Source organism: Tursiops truncatus, chromosome 3, assembly GCF_011762595.2.
Source record: "Tursiops truncatus isolate mTurTru1 chromosome 3, mTurTru1.mat.Y, whole genome shotgun sequence".
NCBI lineage: Eukaryota > Metazoa > Chordata > Mammalia > Artiodactyla > Delphinidae > Tursiops > Tursiops truncatus.
Window position 1 is genome coordinate 155,958,037 of NC_047036.1, and position 22,153 is coordinate 155,980,189.

The 22,153-nt window shown below is 43.3% G+C and overlaps 1 protein-coding gene across 11 annotated transcripts; it reads right to left on the reverse strand.

The window, feature by feature from the left end:
* Positions 1 to 1,410: 1,410 nt before the first annotated feature.
* PGBD2 (piggyBac transposable element derived 2) lies at positions 1,411 to 18,964 on the reverse strand. 11 transcript variants are annotated; one of them, XM_073802936.1, is made up of 4 exons: positions 18,832 to 18,964; positions 11,302 to 11,357; positions 5,659 to 5,722; positions 1,411 to 3,430 (listed from the first exon to the last, which is right to left on the reverse strand). In XM_073802936.1, exons 3-4 carry the CDS (start codon positions 5,673 to 5,675, stop codon positions 1,669 to 1,671), a joined length of 1,779 nt encoding a protein of 592 aa, XP_073659037.1. In that variant the 5' UTR covers positions 5,676 to 5,722; positions 11,302 to 11,357; positions 18,832 to 18,964; the 3' UTR covers positions 1,411 to 1,668. The 11 variants fall into 11 exon arrangements, with proteins under 11 accessions (XP_073659037.1, XP_073659038.1, XP_073659036.1 ...); XM_073802937.1 differs by lacking the exon at positions 18,832 to 18,964 and adding an exon at positions 18,707 to 18,822 and having other exon boundaries at positions 1,411 to 3,427; XM_073802935.1 differs by lacking the exon at positions 18,832 to 18,964 and adding an exon at positions 18,707 to 18,822.
* Positions 18,965 to 22,153: the final 3,189 nt, after the last annotated feature.

A 22,153-nucleotide genomic window follows, 5' to 3' on the forward strand; every position in this document is an offset into this window, starting at 1 on the left:
CTACCATACCTGGGGAGAGTGGGGTAGGACACATGATGTCTCTATCTCAATACTGGTGGTATTAACTTTGACTGCTTGGTTGTGGTGGTGTGCCTGATTTCTCCACTAAGCAGTTTCTGTTTATTCCCCCTGGATATCTTGTGAGGAAATGCTTTGCCCTCCTAAGTTTAGCATCTACTGACAGTTCTTGCCTGCAAAATTACTGCTGTGGTGTTTGCCAAATAGCAGTATTTTATTTCCATCTTTCCTTCTACATTTATAATTGGGATTCCACTGAAGGGAGGATCTGCCCCTTTTATTTATGTATTCACATCACAATGGACCAAACATTTCCTTTTCTATGGGTATGAACAATTTTTAAGATTTTGGATGGACCTGATAAATTGCCTTCAGAAAGAGTGTACAGATTTACACTCCCTCAGGTACTACATGAGTCTGTCACCTTTCTACACCCATACCAACAGTAATTATGTACAAATAAATTCACTTGTTTAAAAAAAGGATATCTAGTAATTACTTACCTTTGCAGTTTATTGCCTCTTATGTATCTTCACTGTTCATTTGTTTTTCATCTTCCATCATTTGTTATTTTATATAACATTGCACATTTTACCCTTGTCACCTATGTGTTTACGAGATCTTTTTGCACTGAGGATATTATTACAAATGGAATTATTTGTAACGTATTTTCTCAGTTTCTTTGCATTTTACCTTTACTAATGAATGTCAATTTTACAGTTTTATATGGTCAAATATATTGATGTGTTTCTTTTTCATTTGTGCTGTTGTAGAAAGTTCTTTACCAAATAAAGATACTCAACATGCTCTCTTAGATTTTTGATTAAGTCCAAATTTTTATATGTATTTCTTTTATTCTTCTGGATTATATTCCACTAGGCTTTCTAACATAAACTTTTTTCTTTGTTTCAGTATTTTCCCCCAAAGTTCAGGAATTTTTAAAGGTAGAATTTAAATCACTGGGGAAATATATATATAACTTTTAATATTAATATGATGCTAACCATCCATTTGGGGGAAACAACTCCCTACTTCACACTATTTATAAAAATGGATTCCACATGGATATGTGTATTAGAAAAATATTTTTTATCAAGAAAATACAAACTCTACAAATCTAGTCAGCTGGATAAATACATGGCAGATTATCTGTCCCTGGACAGTTTGCTAGCATTAAATTAAAGTGAAATAAATATGATTAAGATATCCTTCATCATATTGATATAATATTGCCTATATCTTAGATTATAACTGAGAGCATACACTATAAAATCTTTTTACTGTTCACGAAAGTTTCTCTTAAGTTTTTGGTTACGTTCAAGTCTCCTTATCAGGACAGCTATACCCCAAAGCAAGATTTTTATTTGAATAAAAAAGGGCCCTAAGTTGAAATAAAAAACAGTATAAAATATATATTTATAAACATTTATGATTACTAACATAAATATTAATTTATATTACATGTAGGCATAACAGAAGATGATAAAAAGATAACTGTAAGGAAGACAAGGAAGAATACAAAACCAAATCAGGGATTCAGGTCTCTTTTTGTCAACACAACACACAAAGGCCCCAAATGCTATATGTAATTAGCTGTAAACAACTCATAACAAACCAAACATCCAGGGGGCTCCCTCTGCCCAGGATGCATTACCGGATGTGGTACGCCCTGAAGCACTTGGCATGGACACCCTTCTGGCACTTCTCACAGCGGGTGTTGGTCTGTGAGTGGCACAGGGCACACCGGGTCCTCTTGTCCTGGTGGATGATCCAGTGCCCAATCATGTCAAAGCGGCTCTCGGTTTCCAGCCGCCTGCTTCGCCTCCCTTGGGATGATGTATCGGCGTTGCTCTCTAGGTACACGCAGGCCACATATCTCCGGAAGGCCAGAAGGTCCACCTGGGCATCATGGCAGCATATCCTGTGCAGCTGCCATGCATTGTTAAGAGCAGCGTCAATAACATAGCCAATGAAACTCGAGTACCACTTCATACCCCGGATCTTCACCTTGTACTTGGCGATGTTCTGGTCCATGCGGCCGACACCCCCGACCTTCTCCTGGTACAGCCTCAGCAGGGATGGCTGATGAACCTGGGCCTGCGTCTTGGCTGCTCCCGAGTGATGGCTGGTCAGCCCTGCTGGCTCTATGCCCACAGCGTTGGAGCAGATGTTGACCACACTGCTATCATGCCAGCGGCACACGATGATCTCCTCACTCTCATCAACTCTGTAATCAAACGAACCCCTCTTCATTCTCTTCAGTTCTTTGGGATCTTTAAGGGGACATCGTTCAGTTCTGTACTCACGAACAGTTCCTGTGGCCTTCACTCCTTTCTTCCTTAAAATGGACATCAATTTGACACTTGTAAAAACCTTGTCAAAAAATATGTGGTATGGCAGACACCCACGTGTCTGAAGTGCATCCACAAATTTCACCACCATACTGCCTCCTAGGTCCAGGCCCCTGTCTGGCTTAGTGAACAGCGTGCCCTGTGAGGGCTCGAACCACACCAAATAGCCCCTGCTGGTCGTCCCACACCAGATCTTGTAGCCCAGCCGCACAGGTTTCCCCGCAGGCAGACGCTTGGACCCCCGGTGTCCAAAGTACTCACACATAGACTCGCCAAAGCTGTAGAACTCTTCCAAGGGTGCATGCTTCTGGAAATTGTAGTTCATGCGGACAATGAGAGGCCTCACCTTGGCAAACCTATCACTTTCATCAAGCTCATTGTTATCTGCAAAATGCAGGTATGAGAAGATCAGTTCAAATCTGTCCCTTCTAATTGCATCAGCCACAAGATGATGATGTGAATCAGGGGATGTTTCCCAAAACATCCTTCTCCTTGGATAGGAGATATACCCACTTAAAATCAAAATGCCCAAAACACACTTCAATTCCTGAGCTGTGAGACCCAGGTTGACATTCTTCTGCCAAGCATAACGATTGGTTTCATTAACAATAAAATTAATTGTTCCTTCATCAAAAAACAATTCAAAGAGGCCTACAGGACTCAGTTCCTGGCTTTTGAGATCCTCCATATGAGGATCCGATGCTGTCCAACTGGTGAAGTCCGGGCAGATATCTCTTTTGGTCCAAACATGTTGAGGTTCCACTACTGCCTTTTGCTTCTTCATGGCTGGCTGCAGCTGCAGGTCATCATCATCCTCCCCGGTGCCAGAGTCCTCAGGCACAACAAAGGCATGCAGCACATTGCCAGGCAGGTGGGTTCCTCGCCGGCCATCTTCATCACCCGAGTCCTCATCAGTGAAGTCCCCTGAAGCATTGTTGGGCGGTGCAATGAAGATCTCCTCCCTACTCTGGCCAGACTCCTCCTCCTCCAGAGCATTCAGAACCTCAAGCAACTTCATGGACTTCAGCTTTGAGCTGGTTCTTCTCCCGGTAGTGAGGCTGCTGCGATGACAGGAAACAGAATGAAGAGAGGCCATGCAGGAAAGCCAGCGCTTCAGCAGAAAACTCCACTAAAGCATTGCCCAAGAGGAGGGCACTCCCACTGCAACAGCATCTTGAACCTAACACCATAAGTCATAGTGCCAGATAAGTGAATTTTCCAGACAAACACAAATTATTCATCTAAGTGCAGAAGTATTTTAATAAAGGGAGACATTCTAAAGAGGTATTCCATACTTCCTTTCCTTCTTAAATAAAGTGTCTGAATAGACGATCCCCTCTAGTGATGAATCCAGGTGCCACTGTTATCACCTGGTTAACAGTAACTGTCAATGGGAAGGCTCGGCTGCTGAAGTGACATCCACCGATGTCTCCTGACTCAGTGGCCCTAGCAGCTCTGCTTTCATGCTTCTGCCTTATCTGTCTCTTCCCTTTTTCTTATTCACTTGGCATATATAAGTTTCCTCACTTCCCCAATTCTCAAACTCTCCATACTTGAACTCTCACTACCCAAATTCAGGACCTAAACAGATTCAGACAGATTTTCACAAAGCTCCCTCAACATCTGATATCCTACTGCATACTAACTGCTAAATAGATTTGGAAACATGGAAACCCCTGCTATTCTAACTCTCCCTGTACATGTAGGAACCAAATGCAAGAGATATTTGTATTTAGTGGGCACCAACCACGAGCAGGTGCTGCCCAGGGGCTGGCAGTGAGCACACTCCACTCCCTGACCTGCATAGCACTTGTTTCCAAATGGAGGAGACAGATGACACATCAACAAACACGCAGCTATGCAGGACGGCATCAGGTAGTGATGAGGGCCATCCTGAATAAGGGACAGAGAATGCAGCAAAGGAATAGGGCTGGGGGTGCTACTTTAGACATATGATGAGGGAAGGCTCACAGGGCAGATGGCCTGGAGAGGTGGAGTGAGCCTTGCAGACAGCTGGAGACTGGGTGTCCCAGAGGGAGAGAAAGAACTGTAGGTACAGGTGCGAGGCCCTGTGGTTGAAGGGACTTGATATCTATGAACAGCAAGGAGGTTAGTGACACTGCAGATGTAGTGAGGGGAGGAGAGTAGAGCAGAGGTGGCTGCGTCCAGGGCCAAGGCCCCACAGGGTTCCAGAGGTCCTGATCAGGACTTCCAGTTGTATTCAGTTATCACAGGAAGCCCCTGAGGGGATGGAGCAGGACAGTGAGGGGTCAAATACATTACTCTGGCTATGAGAACAGACTGGACTTGGGAAGGTGGGCACTGCTGCTGCCCTATGCCTTGGCCTCTGCATGAGAAAAGCCGTGTACCAGAGGGAGGATGCAGGCTTTACCACAAAGGTTATTTCTCTGCCTGCTCTTAGGCTTTGGAGTTTAAGCTGCATTAGAGATTCACTCCAACCTCACTTCCAGGACACTGACTCCACCAGCCACCCCTGCTGGAGGCTAGAGCACAAGAAGTCTGACCTCTGGGGAGATGAGGTATGCCTCAAGCTCTCCATGGCCAGCCAGAAAGGGAGAGGAAACCTGAAGCTCTTCCTTTCCATGGATCTCGAACTAAGACACGTTCTCAAAGGGTAACAGCCATCTTCATGCCTCCCCTGGTCTACAGCAGCAGATCCAGGCCTGCCCAGCCACAATCTCTGCTAGTCTCACCACTCAAACAGGCCCTCAAACACCTCTGTGCATAGCTGTTCAAACCCTTGGAGTGAGAAAGCCTGCAGGAACTGAGGCAGCCCCACAGACAACCATCTTGTGTCTTGAAAGATGAGGAAAGTAAATCATGTTTTCAGATCAAGTGCAGAACTAGAGCTACACAGCTGCACCCGTACTGTACCATACACACTCCTTTGTCTGCCTTGTCTTTTCTCCAATCTTCCTCTCTCCTCTCCCTCCTTGGTGCTTCATAGACACCAAGTGCTTAGGGTGGGCAGCAGGACTGAGAACTGAAAATGTTATAGACTTGGTCTTTCAAAAGCAGAGAAGTAAATATAGTTAGCCTTGAATAACATGGGTTTGAACTATGTGAGTCCACTTATACATAGATTTTTTTCGGTAAATACGTCCTGGAGTACTACATGATCCTCGGTGGGTTGGAACCGCCAGTGCAGAGGGCCCGATTATAAAGTTATACACAGATTTTCAAATGCAAAGAGTCAGCACCCCTAATCCCCATGTGTTCAAGAGTCAACTGTACTTGCATAAAGCCTTTCAACAAACATTACTCCTACCTTGATGATGAAGCCATGGTATATTGTGAACATGAACTTGTCTTTACTTGCAGAGTCTAAGAATCTGTAAGACAACAGAAGTCAGTTTTAAGAAATCATATCTTAATTAGCAAAGGAATAGACCTTCTCTACCATTTAAGGGAAAAAAATCTCAAGATTCACTATCAACCAGAGGGAAATGGATCAAGTACACACAGGAAATGAGGTGTAGTTGACTGGCTAGTCAGAGGGAAAAAGAACAAGCTCCCCCATCTCACACCTCACAACAAAATACATTCTAGAGCAGGGTTTCCCACAGTCAGAACTATTGGCATTTTGTTTCTCGTGGGGGGTTGTCCTATGTATTATGTGATGTTTAACAGCATCCCAGGCCTCCATCTACTAGATACCAATAGAACAACTACACCACTAGTTGTGAAAAACGAAAAGGTTTCTAGACAAATGTCCTCTGGTGGGGAGAGTAGGAGGTAAAATCTCCCCTGGTTGAAGACTACTGTCCTACATCAGCACTGCCAATAGAACTTGCCACAATGATAGAAATGTTTTCTATCAGTGCTGTCCAATATGGTGGCCATGAGCCACATATGGGTATTAACCACTGGATATATGGCTAGTGTGACTGAGAAATTGAATTTTTAATTTTATGTAATTTTAAGTAATTCAAATTTAAATAGTCACATGTGGTGGCTACTATATTAGATAGTGAAGTCCTAGATGTATTAAGTATTAACTGCAAAAAAGCAAAACTTTTAAAGTATATTAATGACCACAGAGGGAAACCTTTCTTATAGAAAACACAGAAACTTAAAGGAAGGTGGATAATTTTAACTACATCAAACTTCCAACAAACCTGTAGTAGGCAGAAGGCCCAAAGGACCCCAAATAGGTTGAACTCAAATAGGGCTACACCAAGACACATTATAATTAAATTGTCAAAAGTCTAAGACAAAGAAAGAATTTGGAAAGCAGCAAGAAAAAGAGAAATTACATACAGGGGAATCCCTATAAGACTAGTAGCAGATTTTTCAACAGAAACTTTTCAGACCAGGAGAGAATGGGATGATATATTGAAAATGTAGAAAGAAAAAAACTATCAACTAAGAATGTTATTCCCAGCAAGCTGTCCTTCAAAACTGAAGAAGACATAAAGACTTTCACAAGCAAACAAAAGCAGAGGGTGTTCATACCACAAGACCTGCTTTAAAATAAATGCTAAAAGGAATTCTTCAAGTAGAAGTAAAAGGGCACTAATTATATAATAAAATCATATGAAGAGAGTGTAAAACTCATTGGTAATGGTAACTATAAAGTCAGTCAGGTAATAGGGGTGTATAATTCACTAACAACTCTAGATTTAAAGTTAAAAGTTAATGCATATATGTAGATTCTAGAAAAATGGTACCGATGAACCGGTTTGCAAGGCAGAAATAGAGACACAGATGTAGAGAACAAATGTATGGACACCAAGGGGAGAAAGCAGGGGGAGGGGAGTGGAGGGATGGGATGAACTGGGAGATTGGGATCGACATATATACACTAATATGTATAAAGTAGATAACTAATAAGAACCTGCTGTATAGCACAGGGAACTCTACTTCGTTTTACTGTACAGTAGAAACTAACACAACATTGTAAAACAACTATACCCCAATTTAAAAACAAAGGAAAAAATAACATTCTAAAACAACTATAACTACAATAATCTGTTATTAGATACATACTATAAGAAATATGTAAACTGTAGCATCAATAATCTAAAATGTGAGGGGGAGGAGAAGTAAAAGAGTAAAGTTTAGAAATGTTATAGAAGTTAAGGTGTTACCAGTTTAAAATAGGGTGCTATCATTTCAAGATTATTTTATGTAAACCTCATGACAAACACAAAAGAAAAACTTATTGTAGTTACACAAAAGAATATGATAAAGAAGTCAAGGCATAATGATACAATAATTCATCAAATCATAAAAGAACACAACAGGAATAGAAGAAACAAAGGATTTATAAAACAGAAAGTGATGAACAAAATGAAAACAGTTAGTCCTTACCCATCAATAATTACTTTAAATGTAAATTCATTAAATTATCTAACCAAAAGCCACGGAATGGCTTAATGGATAAAAAAGTAAGATCCAATGATATGCTACTGACAAGATACTCACTTGACCTTTAAATATACATATAGGCTGAGTGTAAAAGGATGGAAAAAGATATTTCAAGCAAATAGTAACCAAAAAAAAAAAAAAAAAAGAAAGCAGGGGTAGCTATACTTATGTCAGTCGAAATTAACTTTACTAAAATGGAAACAAGAAAACAAGATAATTACATAATGAAAAACAACAATCCATCAAAAGATACAACAATTGTAAATATTTAAGCACTAAATATTTGAGCACCTAAATATATAAACCAAATACTAAGAGAACAAAAAGGAGGAATAAATGGCAATAAGATAAGAGTGGGGGACTTTAATATCCCACTCTCAACAATGGTAGATCATTCAGACAAAGAATCAATAAGGAAACATCAGACTTGAATGCCACTATAGACCTATATGCCACTATTTCTTGCTCTCCCAGACATCTGCCTGCTGAACTGCAGAATCTCTGCAGCTACTGTGCTGTGGCACCTGCCTACATTTTCAGTGTCTTCCAAACTACGCCAACATGCCTGTCAGTGCTCCAAGTCTGGTGAGACAGAAATCTGTTCCTCAGGCAGGCCCCAGGCAAACCAGAACTAGGTTTTCTCTTAGTTGCACCTAACTATACTGAGATGGGGGAGAAGCATGTGTGTGCAAAATGCCATGAACTTTTCCTACCCTTTTCAATGGAATCCCTTCTTGGTTTTCTATTGGCTTGGTTTTCCATTGGTCTCTGACCCCCGTTCCTGGGACAAGAGAACAAGAAAAAGCAGGGGAAAGAATCAAGAGACTGGTCTTAGCAGGGTGGAAGTTTTTATATGGTTATTAAGGAATAAGGTGAATTAAGCAAATATTGATAGGGGTGAAAGAAAGGTGAAACAGAAAAGGGAGAGTCATAGGACTTGTCTCAGCAGGGTGGAAATCTTTATTTAGATGGTTGTTAGGAAGTGGGATGAAGACCACCTAGAGGAGTGGGATAGGGAGGGTGGGAGGGGGGGAGACCCAATTGGGAAGAGATACGGGGAAGTATGTATATGTATAGCTGATTCACTTTGTTATAAAGCAGAAACTAACACACCATTGTAAAGCACTTATACTCCAATAAAGATGTTAATTTAAAAAAATGAAAAGAAGTGGGATGAATAAAATGGACATTGATGGGGTTAAAACAAAGGTTTTAATACAGCCATACCAAAGACTGGGTGTTAGCCAAAGGGGTCTCCTGCTGGTCCCCCAGCATGTAGGGGTCCCAAACAAGTCTGCTCTATTTATCCCAGTTTGGAGAAGTAAAAAGCCAGAAGGCAGAGACTACATTGAGGAACCTCGCCAGCAGTCACTTGGGGCAGTGGTTAGGCAGATTAATCAAGTTGACAGTTGACAAAAGGGCCAGGGTACCTTGGCTCAACCCTTACTAAGGACCCAAAGCCTTTTGCACATGAGTGGGTAAAATGGTCAGGGGGTTGATACAGGAGTCCTACGAACTGTGGTACCAAGACTTATTGGTGAAGCCGTGACACAGGCTACAGTTAGATTTAGAGAGTATAAAAGTGTGGGTTGGGAATTCCCTGGCGGTCCAGTGGTTACGACTTTGTGCTTTCCCTGCCAAGGGCCTGGGTTCAGTCCCTGGTCAGGGAACTACCATCCCCGCAAGCCGCGTGGCACAGCCAAAAAAAAAAGTGTAAGAGTTAACAAGATTGTGAAAGTTGAAATGTTTACACAAGCTTTATGTAAAGAAATTGTGTCTTCTTTACCTGAATGTTTTATGGGAATCGATACTGTGTTTGGCTGGGGAACACTTCCCCTACCTAATATTGTAACACAAAACCTGTTGATGTGATCCTAATGGAGGCCACAGTGAGGGTTGATAGAATTAAGATTGAAGTTTGTAGAATTGTTGTTTGAACAGGCTCTATGTGAAGTGGTTGTGTCTCTTTTTTCTGATTGTATTATGGGGATGGACGTTGTTTCTGGGGGATGTTTCCCCTACCTAATATTGTAAACAGAAGGCATGTAACTCTACCCTTTGAGCAGTATTAATTGGACATGATAAATAGGAACCAGTAAGGAGTGTGGAATAGAAGTTGGATTGCTGGTAGGGACAAATTCTCTGTGTGATAGCCCGTGGAGCCTAGACTGTGGTTTATGACAACAGCCTGTGAATGCCTCCCAGCGATCACTACTGGGAATTTATACTAGACAATTTCCATTTGAAGGGCATTTACTCTCTTGCCATTTGACATTATTAATTGAAGCTACCCCTATGACTGAAGGACATAAAATTATCTTAAAACCTGAAATGCTCAATGTGTAGGGTGCTGTCAGAGAATCACTCTAATGGGGATGTCAGTGCCTGGAAGAGTTTCATAATAAAATAGAAATGGTTTATACAGGATGATGCTGCCTGGGGAGTGCAAGGAGATACTCACGAGTAGGGGGCTTCTTTTTCTCTAGGACTGTCTCTGTAACTGTGTGAGGAGTTGCTGGATTCTTTTGTCACTTGGACACTGCCCTATAAAGAACTCTCAACTGACCAACAAAGAGTTGCTTCATTTGTGGATGGCATTTAGAAGGTGAATGGACAGCATCCTATTTGGAAGGCCACCACTCTGAATTCTTCAAATCAGGTTTGTGGGCTGACTTGCATGCTGTTATCCTAACAGTGATGGAAGAATTGAACGATGGTATAAGCACCTATGTTTGGGTTTTTATTGATTCATGGATGCTGGCCAATAGACTGGCCATATGGTCAGGCAGGAGGGCAATGGAAACCTGGCCCATTAAAGGGATGCCCTTGTAGGGCACAGGCTTGTGGAAATTTGAGGGGTGCATTAAAGTAGAACATGTCAATGCCCATCAGAAGAACTCTTTTCCAGGTTTAGTAGGTGATTGGAATCAGCAAGCAGATACTCCTGTGTGCTCCCTTGAGATGGCCACCTGGGTCCGTGACATGTACGGACATAGGGGTCACTGCAGCAAAGTAAAGATGGGTTGAATTTCCTCATAGTCTTCGTGTACTCTCATGCACAAAACGCCAGTAAGAGAAGTTCTCTCTGTCAACGAGAGAGACAGAGATTGCACATGGCTATATGGCAGATTCCCTGGTGGGAAGGCTCTGATCATGGTTGGCATGTGAGACAATGCTGGTAGCCATGGGGGGCTACAAATGGGTCCTGACACTGGGAATAGACACTGACTCTGGACAGGGCTATGCCTGCCTAATGGTAGATGAAAATGCTCACTGTTTCACGATAAAAACACTTAATAAACTAGGAATAGAAGGAAACCATCTCAACATAACAAAGGCCATATATGAAAAAATATTACAACTAACATCATATGAAATAGTGAAATACTGAAAACTTTTCCTCTACCAACAGGATCGAGATAAGGATGCCCACTCTGGCCATTCTACTCAATGTAATACCAGAAGTCCTAGCCAGAACCTTTCGGCAAGAAAAATAAATAAATAAAAGGCATCCAAATTGGAAATGAAGAAATAGCATTACCTGTTTGTGGATGACATGATCTTATATGTAGAAATCCCTAAAGATTTTTTAAGAACCTGTTAGAAATAATAAAAAATTCAGCAAAGTTGTAGGAATCAAAAGTAACACACTAAAATCTATTCATTTTAGTTGCATTTCTATACACTAACAATGAACAATATGAAGTGGAAATTAAGTAAACAATTCCATTTACCACAACATTGAAAAGAATAAAATATTTAGGAACAATCCTAACCAAGAAGGTGAAAGAGTTGTAAACTGACAAAAAAACATTAATGAAAACACTTTAAAAAAACACCAAAAAATGTAACGACATCTCAGGTTCATAGACTGGAAGACTTAATGTTGACAGTATGTCAATACTACCCAAAGTAATACACAGATTCAATGCAATCTCTATCAAAATCCCAATGGTATTTTTGGTACAAATAGAGAAAGCCACCTAAAAATTCACATGTTATATCAAGGAACTCCAATGGCCAAAACAATTTTGAAAAAGAACAAAGTTGGAAGACTTACACTTCCTCATTTCAATACATATTACAAAGCTACAGAAATCAAAACAGTATGGTACTGCCATTAAAGACAGACATATAGCTCAATGAATCAGCATAGAGTACCAGAAATAAACCTTCATGTATTATACAGTCAGGTAAGGGTGCTAAGACCACTCAGTAGGGAAAGGACAGTCCCTAACAAATGGTGTTGGAAAAACTGGACATCGTGCACAAGGATAAAGTTGAACACTTATCTTGTATCATATACAAAAATTAACTCAAAACATACCAAAGACCTAAATGTAAGAGGTAAAATTATAAAACGCTTAGAAAAAAACATAGGGGAAAAGATTCATGACATTGGATTTGGCAATGATTTCTTGAATATGACACCAAAAGCAGAGACAACAAAAGCTAATACAGACAAATGGGACTACATCAAACTTAAAACTTCATCAAAGGATATAATCAACAAAGTAGAGAGGCAATACATGGAATGGGAGAAAATATTTGCAAATTACATCTTACAAGGAGTTAATATCTAGAATATATAAAGAACTCCTATATCTTAGTAACAACAAAAAAAGTAACCCAACTAAAAAGTGGACAAAAAACATGAACAGTCATTTCTCTAAAGATATACAAATGGCCAATAAGCACACAAAAGGATGCTCAACATCACTAATCACTAGGGAAATGCAAACCAATAGCATAATGATTTATCACCTCATACCCATTAGGATGACCACTATCAAAAAAAAAAAACAGAAAATAACAAATGTTGGTAAGGATGTGGAGAAATTGGAACCCTTGTGCACTGTTAATGTGAACATAAAATGGTGCAGCCACTATGTAAAACAGTATGATGGTACCTCAAAAAATTAAAAACAGAACTACCATATGATCCAGCAATACCACTTCTGAGCATTTAACCAAAAGAATTGAAAGCAGGGTCTCAAAGAGACACCCAGGTTCATAGCAGCACTATTCACAATAGCCAAGAGGTGAGAGCAACTCCCATGTCCACCTACAGATGAATGGATAAAGAAGATGTGGTCTACACATAGAACCTACAATAGGTAGATCTACAATAGAACATTATTCAGCCTTAAAAGGAAATCTTACCACATGTTACAACATGGATGAAACGAGAACATTATGCTAAGTGAAATAAACCACTCACAAAAAGACAAATACTGTATGATTCCACTTACATGAGGTATCTAAAGTATTTAAATTCATAGAAACAGAAAGTAGTATGGTGGTTACCAGGAGTGGGTGGAGGGGAAAATGGGAAGTTGATGTTTAATGGGTATAGTCTCAGTTTTGTTAGATAAAAATGTCCTGGAGATTAGTTGCACAACAATATGAATATACTTAACACTACTGAAATGTACACTTAAAAGTGGTTAAGATGGTAAATTTTATTTCATGTGTTTTTTACATTTAAAAATAACAAAATGTAAAGCAAGCATTATCAGAGACAATGAGGGTAACTTCACAGGGAAAAAAGGTGGGACTCATCAGAAAGATATAGTAATTTTAAACTTTATGCATCTAACAATATAACTTCAAAATACAGTAAAAAGTAATAGAATTATAGAAATTGACATATCTATTGTAACAGTAAGAGATTTCAACACACCTCTTCCAGTAACTGATGGTCAAGCAGACAAAATTACTGAGACTTGAACAACAGAACTGACATGTTTGACCTATCCTACTTAAACGGAGACAGGGAATGACATTAGCAAGGTGGTGGAATAGGAATGCATCTCCCTAAACAAACAATGATTTGGAAGGCAACTACAGACAAAAGTGCCTTTGTGGAAGCCTTGGGATCCAGATAGGAGGTTGCAAAACCCCAGTGAACCCCAAGGCCAAGGATAGCTGCTCTAAAAAGGCAGGCCCACACCCTGGTGGCAAGCTCACATGGTTCTGCCAGCAAACTGAAAGCAGCCCCAACTCCCTACAGACTCAGCTCCAGACCTGCCTGGTCACGGTCCTGTAACCATCTGACAAGGGACCCAGGAGGAATCATGCATCCGTACCCCTAGTAACAGGCCTACCATCCTTGGACCAGACTACAGATCCTGAAGCAGCCCTGTGACCTGGCTCTAGCCCTGCTCCCAGTCCTGCTCACCCAGGGATCCAGCAACACCCATCTGTGCCCCTGGCAGCAGGCCTGCCAACCTTAGTGCCAGCTGTGGGTCCTGAAGTGGCACTGAGACTTGGTTTCAGCACTGCTCCAGTGTGGTCCTAGAACAAGTCCTGCCCACCTGGGGATCTGGCAGGAAACCAACCAACCAGCAAAAAGCATTTAACCATAAAGAAAATGATTGATAAATTCTACTACATTTAAATTAAGAACTTTTCAGCCCATCAGAATAAACTCAAAAATGGGAGAAGTTATCTGCAACAAATATAAGGGATTAGCATCTAGGAGGTAAGAATAATCTAAGATATATAAAGAAATCCCAGACACAATTAAGAAAAACACAAATAACACAACAGGAAAATGGGCAAAATGGTATCAGGAGGCACTTCTCAAAGGAAATACAAAAAGAAGACCGACATGAAAAGATGCTCAGTCTCATTACTGTTCAGGAAATGAAATTAAAACCACAATCAGATATCATTTCACAGACACCAAGTTGGCAAAAATTTTAAAGGCAGAGATTATCAAGTGTTGAAAAGGACAATGAGTAATGCAAGAGGCCACATACTGCTGAAAGGAGTGTAAACAGTATGCTAGTATCTACTAAAGTTGAACATGCACAAACCCACGCACCCAGCAGTCCACCCCAGGTATTTACCCTAGAGCAGGGGTTCTCAGCCTCGACACTCGCATTAGGAGTCGGACAATTCTTTGGTGCGTGGGAGAGGAGGAGATGGGAAGGCTGTCCTGTGCATTGTAGTATGTTTAGCAGTGTGCCTGGCCTCTACCCACTAGAGACAAGGAGCACACCACGTCCCAGTTATAATAACCAAAAGTGTTTCCCTTTCTTCCCTTACCCCTATCTCACCTCACCTCCCTCACCGTTTGAGAACTACTTCATCTGTGCACCAGGAGACCAGGACAAGAATGTCCACTGCAGCACTGTTTATTTAGAGTAACAAAAACTAGAGACAGCCCAAACGGCCATCAACAGAATGGATGCAGTGCAATACCACAGAAAAAGTGAGTGAAGAACTTCAGCCACACACACGACTGAATGGATCTCAAATAAAAGACAATAAGCAAAAAAAAAAGGAAACTTGCTACATGGTTTCATTTTATAAGGATCAAAAAGTTAAACAAAACTAAAATATCATCTGGAGACACATACACATTGTGAAACTATAAAGAAAAGCAAGGAAATGATTAAGAGGAACTTCAGAATAGTAGTTACCTCTGAAGAGAAAAGATGCAATTGGGGCAGACATACAGGGAATTGCTAAGATTTTGACAAGGTTCTATTTCTTAAACTGAGTGGAGTGTTCAAAGTTCTTTCATGACTCTTTAAACTGTTCCTATGCATCTTATATGTTTTTGAATGCATATTTTGCACAGTTATACATGCACTCACAAAGGCACAGGGACATTCTCACACACCTGAGCAAATATGATCAAACTGACCCATTAAATGTCCTTTGAGAAGACCACTATCTGCAGTGACATGGAAGTGGCAGGCAGAAGGCATTCATCTCTGGTGCTCCAGAGCACATGTATCTTTTGCAGTTAGAGGAAGAAAATTAGAATACAGTCATCTCCCCACTCAACAGTCTGTGTCTCTCATGAAGAATCTCCTTACAGAATCCTCATAAAATCATTTACCTAAATTTTCTCAAAGCCCAGCTGGTCTGCATCCCAGCTTGTCAACCCACTGCCTCTGATCACCCATGTCCTCCTCTGGTCCACTTGACAGTGCACTTAACTTCCTCTACAGCTTGTGAGAAGAGCTCACTGCCCAACCAGACCACAAGCTCCAGGCACCAAGGAAGTGAGTCCCCACAGGCATTCAATGAATCTGTGTATGTAACCACAACCTCTACAGGGCTCCTGCCTCCCTTCTCTTCTGACCTTCCTTGGCACTCACACAGGCTGGGTGCAGATGCCAGGTATCTGAGGTATGGGAGAAAGACTTTGGTCCTGCAACTCCCCAACCTCCCATTCACACGTATGCAGTCTGGTAAGAATGTGGACTATGGAGCCAACAGGGGTGAGTTGTGTGACTGTGGGCAAATCACTTACCTTCTCTATGCCCTCATCTCCTCACCCACAAAATGGGATCTGCATGGTATCAACCCTTGTAGGGTTGAGGATGAGAGTCAATGCCTGTGAAGTACACACAACAGGCCTGGCTCTACAAGTGGTAGCTATCTTTTCAGATCCACAACCCTTCACCTACAATTCTCAAATGTCAAAAATGTTGTGAAAACTGAACATTATTTCAAAGTTTGGGCAACAAACTGCCTGGCAGCAAAACCTGAAAATATCTGAGGCTCTTTATAGTTCCTATTTCTATTACTTACTATAGATATTGATAGATATTGCTACAGAAATCCTATGTTTGATTAAGGAGTGCTTCAGTGTGACTCTGATAAAATTCAAACATTCTGACTTTTCCCCATGTCTGGTTGGGTTTGGGTCAGAGAGTATGACCTGTGTTACCATTTCACAGTCACACCACTCTCAGCAGCTCATCTCATCACCTTTTCCTCTGCTGTACCCTAGGCTGACCCTTATCCACTCACCAACATTCAGTGACAGCCCCCAACCAGTCATTCCCACGCCAGCCCATAATCATAGCCTAGGGAGAACTTCCCGAGGTCACAATCCCACGAGCCCTGGAAATAGGTCAAGGCCCCTAACAGCTGGGTCCCCAGCCTTCTCCCACCTAGGCTCAGGCCAACTCACGTCCTGCAACCTCCTTCTCCAAGTTGAGGCTTCCTCTATCACAGATTTCACCTCAATTACAACACATGACCCCACCACATGCCCTCTGATGGCAGGGCGGGTGCAGAATTTATTCACCTCTGTATCCCCAGAAGTCAACACAGCTCCTGGCATGCAGCAGGCACCCAATAAATACTTGCCGAACTGAACAACTTGTGCTGCTAAGAAAATGGCCATACTGCAGGGCATCCTCCTCATCCTGTAGCAGGCCTTCATCTTCATCTTCACTTTCTGGCTTTAAGACAGCTATTTAAAAAAGTACTAGGAACTCTTAATATTTGATTGCCCCTAACCAAAATGCATTCTCTAAGATTCTCTGAAACTCTGCATAGGAAATGTCTATCAGTGGAGACCCAATTGATACAGTGGACTAGAAGTGGGTGACTTGGAGCTGTGTTTTGCGCATATTGGAATGGAAATGCTTTTTTTTTTTGCAGTACGCAGGCCTCTCACTGTTGTGGCCTCTCCTGTTGCGGAGCACAGGCTCTGGATGCGAAGGCTCAGCGGCCATGGCTCACGGGCCCAGCCGCTCGGCGGTATGTGGGATCTTCGCGGACCGGGGCACGAACCCGTGTCCCCTGCATCGGCAGGCGGACTCTCAACCACTGCGCCACCAGGGAAGCCCCTGGAAATGCTTTTGAGATAACCCAGAAAGGTAGCGATAGGCCACAATCCCTGTGGGTCTGAGACCGAGAAATGGCCTGGGCTGAAGTGATAAACAAGTGAGTTTTCTGAGGATTTATGGAATGCTCAAAGCCACAAGAATCCTTGAAGCCACAAGAGATCATGCAAGGGAGGAAGCCCACAATGAAAGAGAAGCTGGCCAAGGAGGGCATCTGCGGAGATCTGAGGGAGGAGGTTGACTTGAGAGGTAGGAGGAGAACTAGGAAAGGCTGAGCAGCCAAGGGCCAGATGGGTCAAGGGACAGAGGTGACCACCTATGCCAAAGCTGCCGGAAGGCTCAACTGGACGTTCTCAACTGGCCCTGGCATCCAAGAAGAAAAGCCTCTTTGATTTGAGATCTGGTGGTCCCAAGGGCCACTCTGAAGGATCTTGGAGGTAAGGGGGCTTCTACTGTTTAAAATATAAATTTTTCCAATGAGACACGACAACTAAATGCATCTAAATCCTGACTTGGATCCTATACCACAAAAAGGAAATGGACAAGAAGAGCAAAAAGAATCTGAATAAGGCCTGTAGATGTTAGGTGTCCTGGTTTTGGTAATTGTTCTGTTAAATAAGATGTTAACATTTGGGGAACCTAGGTGATTAGAATGTGGGAATTCTTTGTACTAGTTTTAAAACTTTTTTCAAATTCTTAAGTTACTTCAAAGAAAAATTTTTTTAATAAGACATTTTATAAACGTAAATGCCTCAAAGCTAAGCCAGGTGTACCACAGCTCAGGAATGGCCTTTGTGAAACGGAGTCCTCCTCCTTCTTCTCCTACCCATCTCAATACCAAACAAAAAGGGGGGAAAAGGGGAAAACAAAGACCCTATGCAACGTCGGCGATCCCAGGAGCAGGCAAAAACTATGAATGCCAGAAATGCCCTGCACCCAGCGCGCCCCGCGCGGAGTAGCCCCTCCCCCTAAGGGGCGTGGCGTGGGAGCCGCACCCCACCCACCCCGCCCACAGATGTCCGCCCACGCCGCCCCCAATCTGCCCCGCGTCAGCCTGACCCAGCCCCAGCTCCGCCCACAGCCCGTCCGGCCTCCAGCCCGGGCCCGCCCCCGATTCCTACCAAGGGTCCCAGCCACTCCTCCCTTAGTACATCCTGCGTTTAGTAGGCCCCGGTCCCGCCCACAGCCCGGCCTCGCCCAAAGTCTCCCGCCCCCAAGCCCGCCCCGCCCCAGCTGAGTCCTCCCTGGTCCCAGCCCAGCCTCCCCGTACCGCGGCGAGAGCGCCCCCGTGCGGCCCTCTGAGTTCCGCGCCCGGAGGTCCATTGTCCCTGTCCTGGTCCCACCTACCCGTAGTCCGCCCGCGGCAGCGAAGGCCAAGGCCTCGGGCACCGTTGAGAAAACGCAACGCCAGGGCGCGCCGCTCCCACAACCAAGAGGGGCCCAGTAGGCGGTGCAAGCGGGACGACGCCTACCTGCGCCGAACGGACCGGAACCTCGTGGGCTCGCGCCAGATACCACCGGCAGCGCAGAGCCCAGAGCGCCGCTGCCCAGCCGGCGTCGGGCGTCGCGGCCGCGCAACGTCCGGCACGAGAGCGCTCGGTTCCCCTCGGCCCGCCTTCTGCTCTCCGCCCAGGACACGCCCCTGCCCAGGACGCGCCCCCGATTCGAGCGACCATCGAGACATTGGGGCCTCCGCGGCGCCTAGAGGGGACGCAGAAGTGCCTCTGAGGTAGGGCCCAAGACGGCAGAAATATTTTATGCCCCTGTTGCAGCCCCTTCTCGTCCTGTCTCCTTACATGCTAGTCTAGGCACTTTCCTCGCTATTACTCAGGAGGGCACGAAGTCATTTTTTCTTTCTAGGTCGGTGGTTCTCCAATGTAGTTCCAGACCAATGGCAGCTTCACGTGGGAACTTGATAGAAATGCAAATCCTGGGGCCCCACCCCAGACCTACCGAATCAGAAACTCCGAGGCCAGGCCCAACAATCTGCGTTACTGGACCAACCTCACACCCTGGACTTTTGGTCTGGATAATTCTTTGTTGTGGGGCCCTGTCCCATGTATTGCAGGTAGGATCACCTGATAAAATATAGGGCGCCAAGTTAAATTTGAATTTCAGATAAAAATATACTCTAAAATTAATCTTGGAGTTATGTATTTCATCTGGCGACCCTACCGACAGGTATTTTTATTTGCTAAATCTGGCAGCCGTGATTTTAGGATTTTGGGCATCCCTCGCCTCTACCCACCAGGTGTCAGTAGCACACCACACCCCTGCTCCACGAGTTACAACAACTAAAATTGTCTGCAGACAAGGTACCTTGCGCGCCGCGCTGTGGGGGGCGGGGGGGCGGAGAAATCGGGGCGGGGGAATCCCCCTTCCAGCCTGGACCACTCCCGTCGCCTCTCCATACACACACTTTGAGGCTCTGCTCCATAAAGTATATAGGAAGTGACTTTACAGAAAAGGGTGCCTTGGCCTCCAAGGGTTTTTCTAAACACAAAAATCCTTGGGACCAAACTGTGCTAAACATTCAAGAAGAGGGGCGAGTAGTGAAGATTTTGTATTTTCTTCTCCACCCTGGCACTTCTCATAAGGGTTTTGGTCACTGTAAAGTGTAAACCACCTGGGTCAGAAAAATAAGTTACCATACCCATTTGTGAGATTCTGGAGCCGAGGGCACACTCAAGTTTGTCATTGTTTTTTCCACACATACGTATTGTTGCCAGGCAGACCAGATACAGCGGAGAACAAAAAGTTCTTGTTCTCATGGGACTCACTTTGTAATAGAGGAGGCACTCAAGAAACAAATAGTATCAAAAGTGATAGGTGCTGTGAAGAAAAATGAAGCAAGTTAAGGGGGTAGAAGATGAGCTCTGGGAGGGTGGTGTGCTATTTTAGGTAACATAAATGCAGTGTTTCCTACCTTCCTTTGTTCCCCAGAACCTACATCCCATTCATTCATTCATTCAACAGCCATCTACTGAATGCCCACTCTGTGACAGTCACTGCTTACATTCCAGTGAGAGAAACAGACAATAAACAAACAAGTGAAATATATGGTATGCAAAGTGGAAAGTTCTATGGAGAAAAAAAAATCAGGGAAGGGGAATGTTTAAATAGTGTGGTCATGGAAGTTCTCCCTGAAAAAATTATATTTGAGGGAAAAGCCAAAAGATATGAAGAATAAGCCATGCAGAATTCAAGGAGGAAAATACTTGAAACAGGGAGAACGGCATGTTCAAAGGCCCTGAGGTGGGAACAAGCCCAGCACTTTGGAGGAACAGCATGGCTGGAGATGAGTGAACAAGGGGAGTCAAAACAATGAAGTTGGAGAAGTGATAAATCATGTGCCAGGTATGTGGCCAGCCTCTGTGTGTGCTTGGGGCTCTAGTAGAGGAGGAATGCAGTCTGATGAAGCCTTTATAAGTGCCCTCTGAGGTGAATCAAAGAGCCAGACAGGAGGCTATTATAGTGGTTCAGACCAGATATGATGGTGACTTGGACCAAGGTGCAAATAATGGAGGCAGAGAGAAGTAGTAGGATCCTGGATATACTTTGAAGGTAGAGACACAATAGGACTTGCTCATAGATTGGATGTAGAACATGAGAGAAAGGAGGCAGGGAAGACTCAAGGGTTTTGGCCTTCACAAGTAGAAGAATAGCGTTGCCGTTGACTGACAAGTGAAAGATGGAAGAAGGAGAAGGTTTGGTGGGAGGTAAGGGGTTTGGTGTTACATGCATACTGGAATCCTCATTCTTTTGGGACCTTGTTTAGCAAATTAGTGGAGGTTACTGACTGGCTTGTCTTTTCTAGATGAAGAAATACCTATCCAGCTCATACCCACTTTTGTCTTAATTAATGGTTAGGATCCTGACCTAAGCCATTTTCTCCTTGGTGACTTGGACCAAGGAGAAAATGCACAGTAAAAATCTGAGATTTTGCTTGGATGACTGGATTGTTCCACTCAGAATTTAGGTTCCTCACTCCCATATGAATAATGGAAATATTCACAACCCCTAGCTGATTCATAGCGTTTAACCTGGGGAGGGATTACACTGAGCCTTCCCCCTCCATTCTAGCTCCCCAATTCCTTCCTCCTCAGATAATAGAAAGGGTGTATGAAAGGACTTCACTATTCATACAGCAATACGTGTGCTGAAGACTGTGGCTCTTCATTCATGAATGACCTCAAATAGAGGATGGAGGAATCTGAGAATAAGAAGCAAACACTCTTCCAGAATAAACAGCATACAAACCACCAGAAATATCAGGTCCCTATTTTGGGCTATTAGGATCATAGAGATTTGGGGAAGAGGGAATCTAAGATACGGGGACAAGTAAGTATAGAACAAAAACGGTGAAAAAGATAGTCATGAAAAGATGGACTGAAGGTGGAGAAGAGAGGGAAGAGGAGAATGATGGAGTAGTGGGTGACAGTGTCCTCCAGGTGAGCCCATCTAGTGGCTCAGGTGCTCTCTCCTTGACTGGTGTTACCTTAAAACAATAAAACAGCCAAATATTTTACCTGCAAAATGGGTTATTTGGGAGCAGCAAAGAGCTGCAATTTGGGACATGCAATCATGGCGAACCACCTGCAAGTCCCATAAAGCAAAGGAGAAGAAACTGTTTTAGAGAGGAGAAGGGAAAGTTGGGAGGGGCTGTTACAAACAAAAAGTCCACTGAAGTATGGTGGCTTTTCATTGTCTGAGTTGTGACAACTTCACATTGGATGTGCTGTTGCCAAGCAAGGAGAAAAACCTTTCTTCCTCATGCGGCAGTGGTAAAGTAGG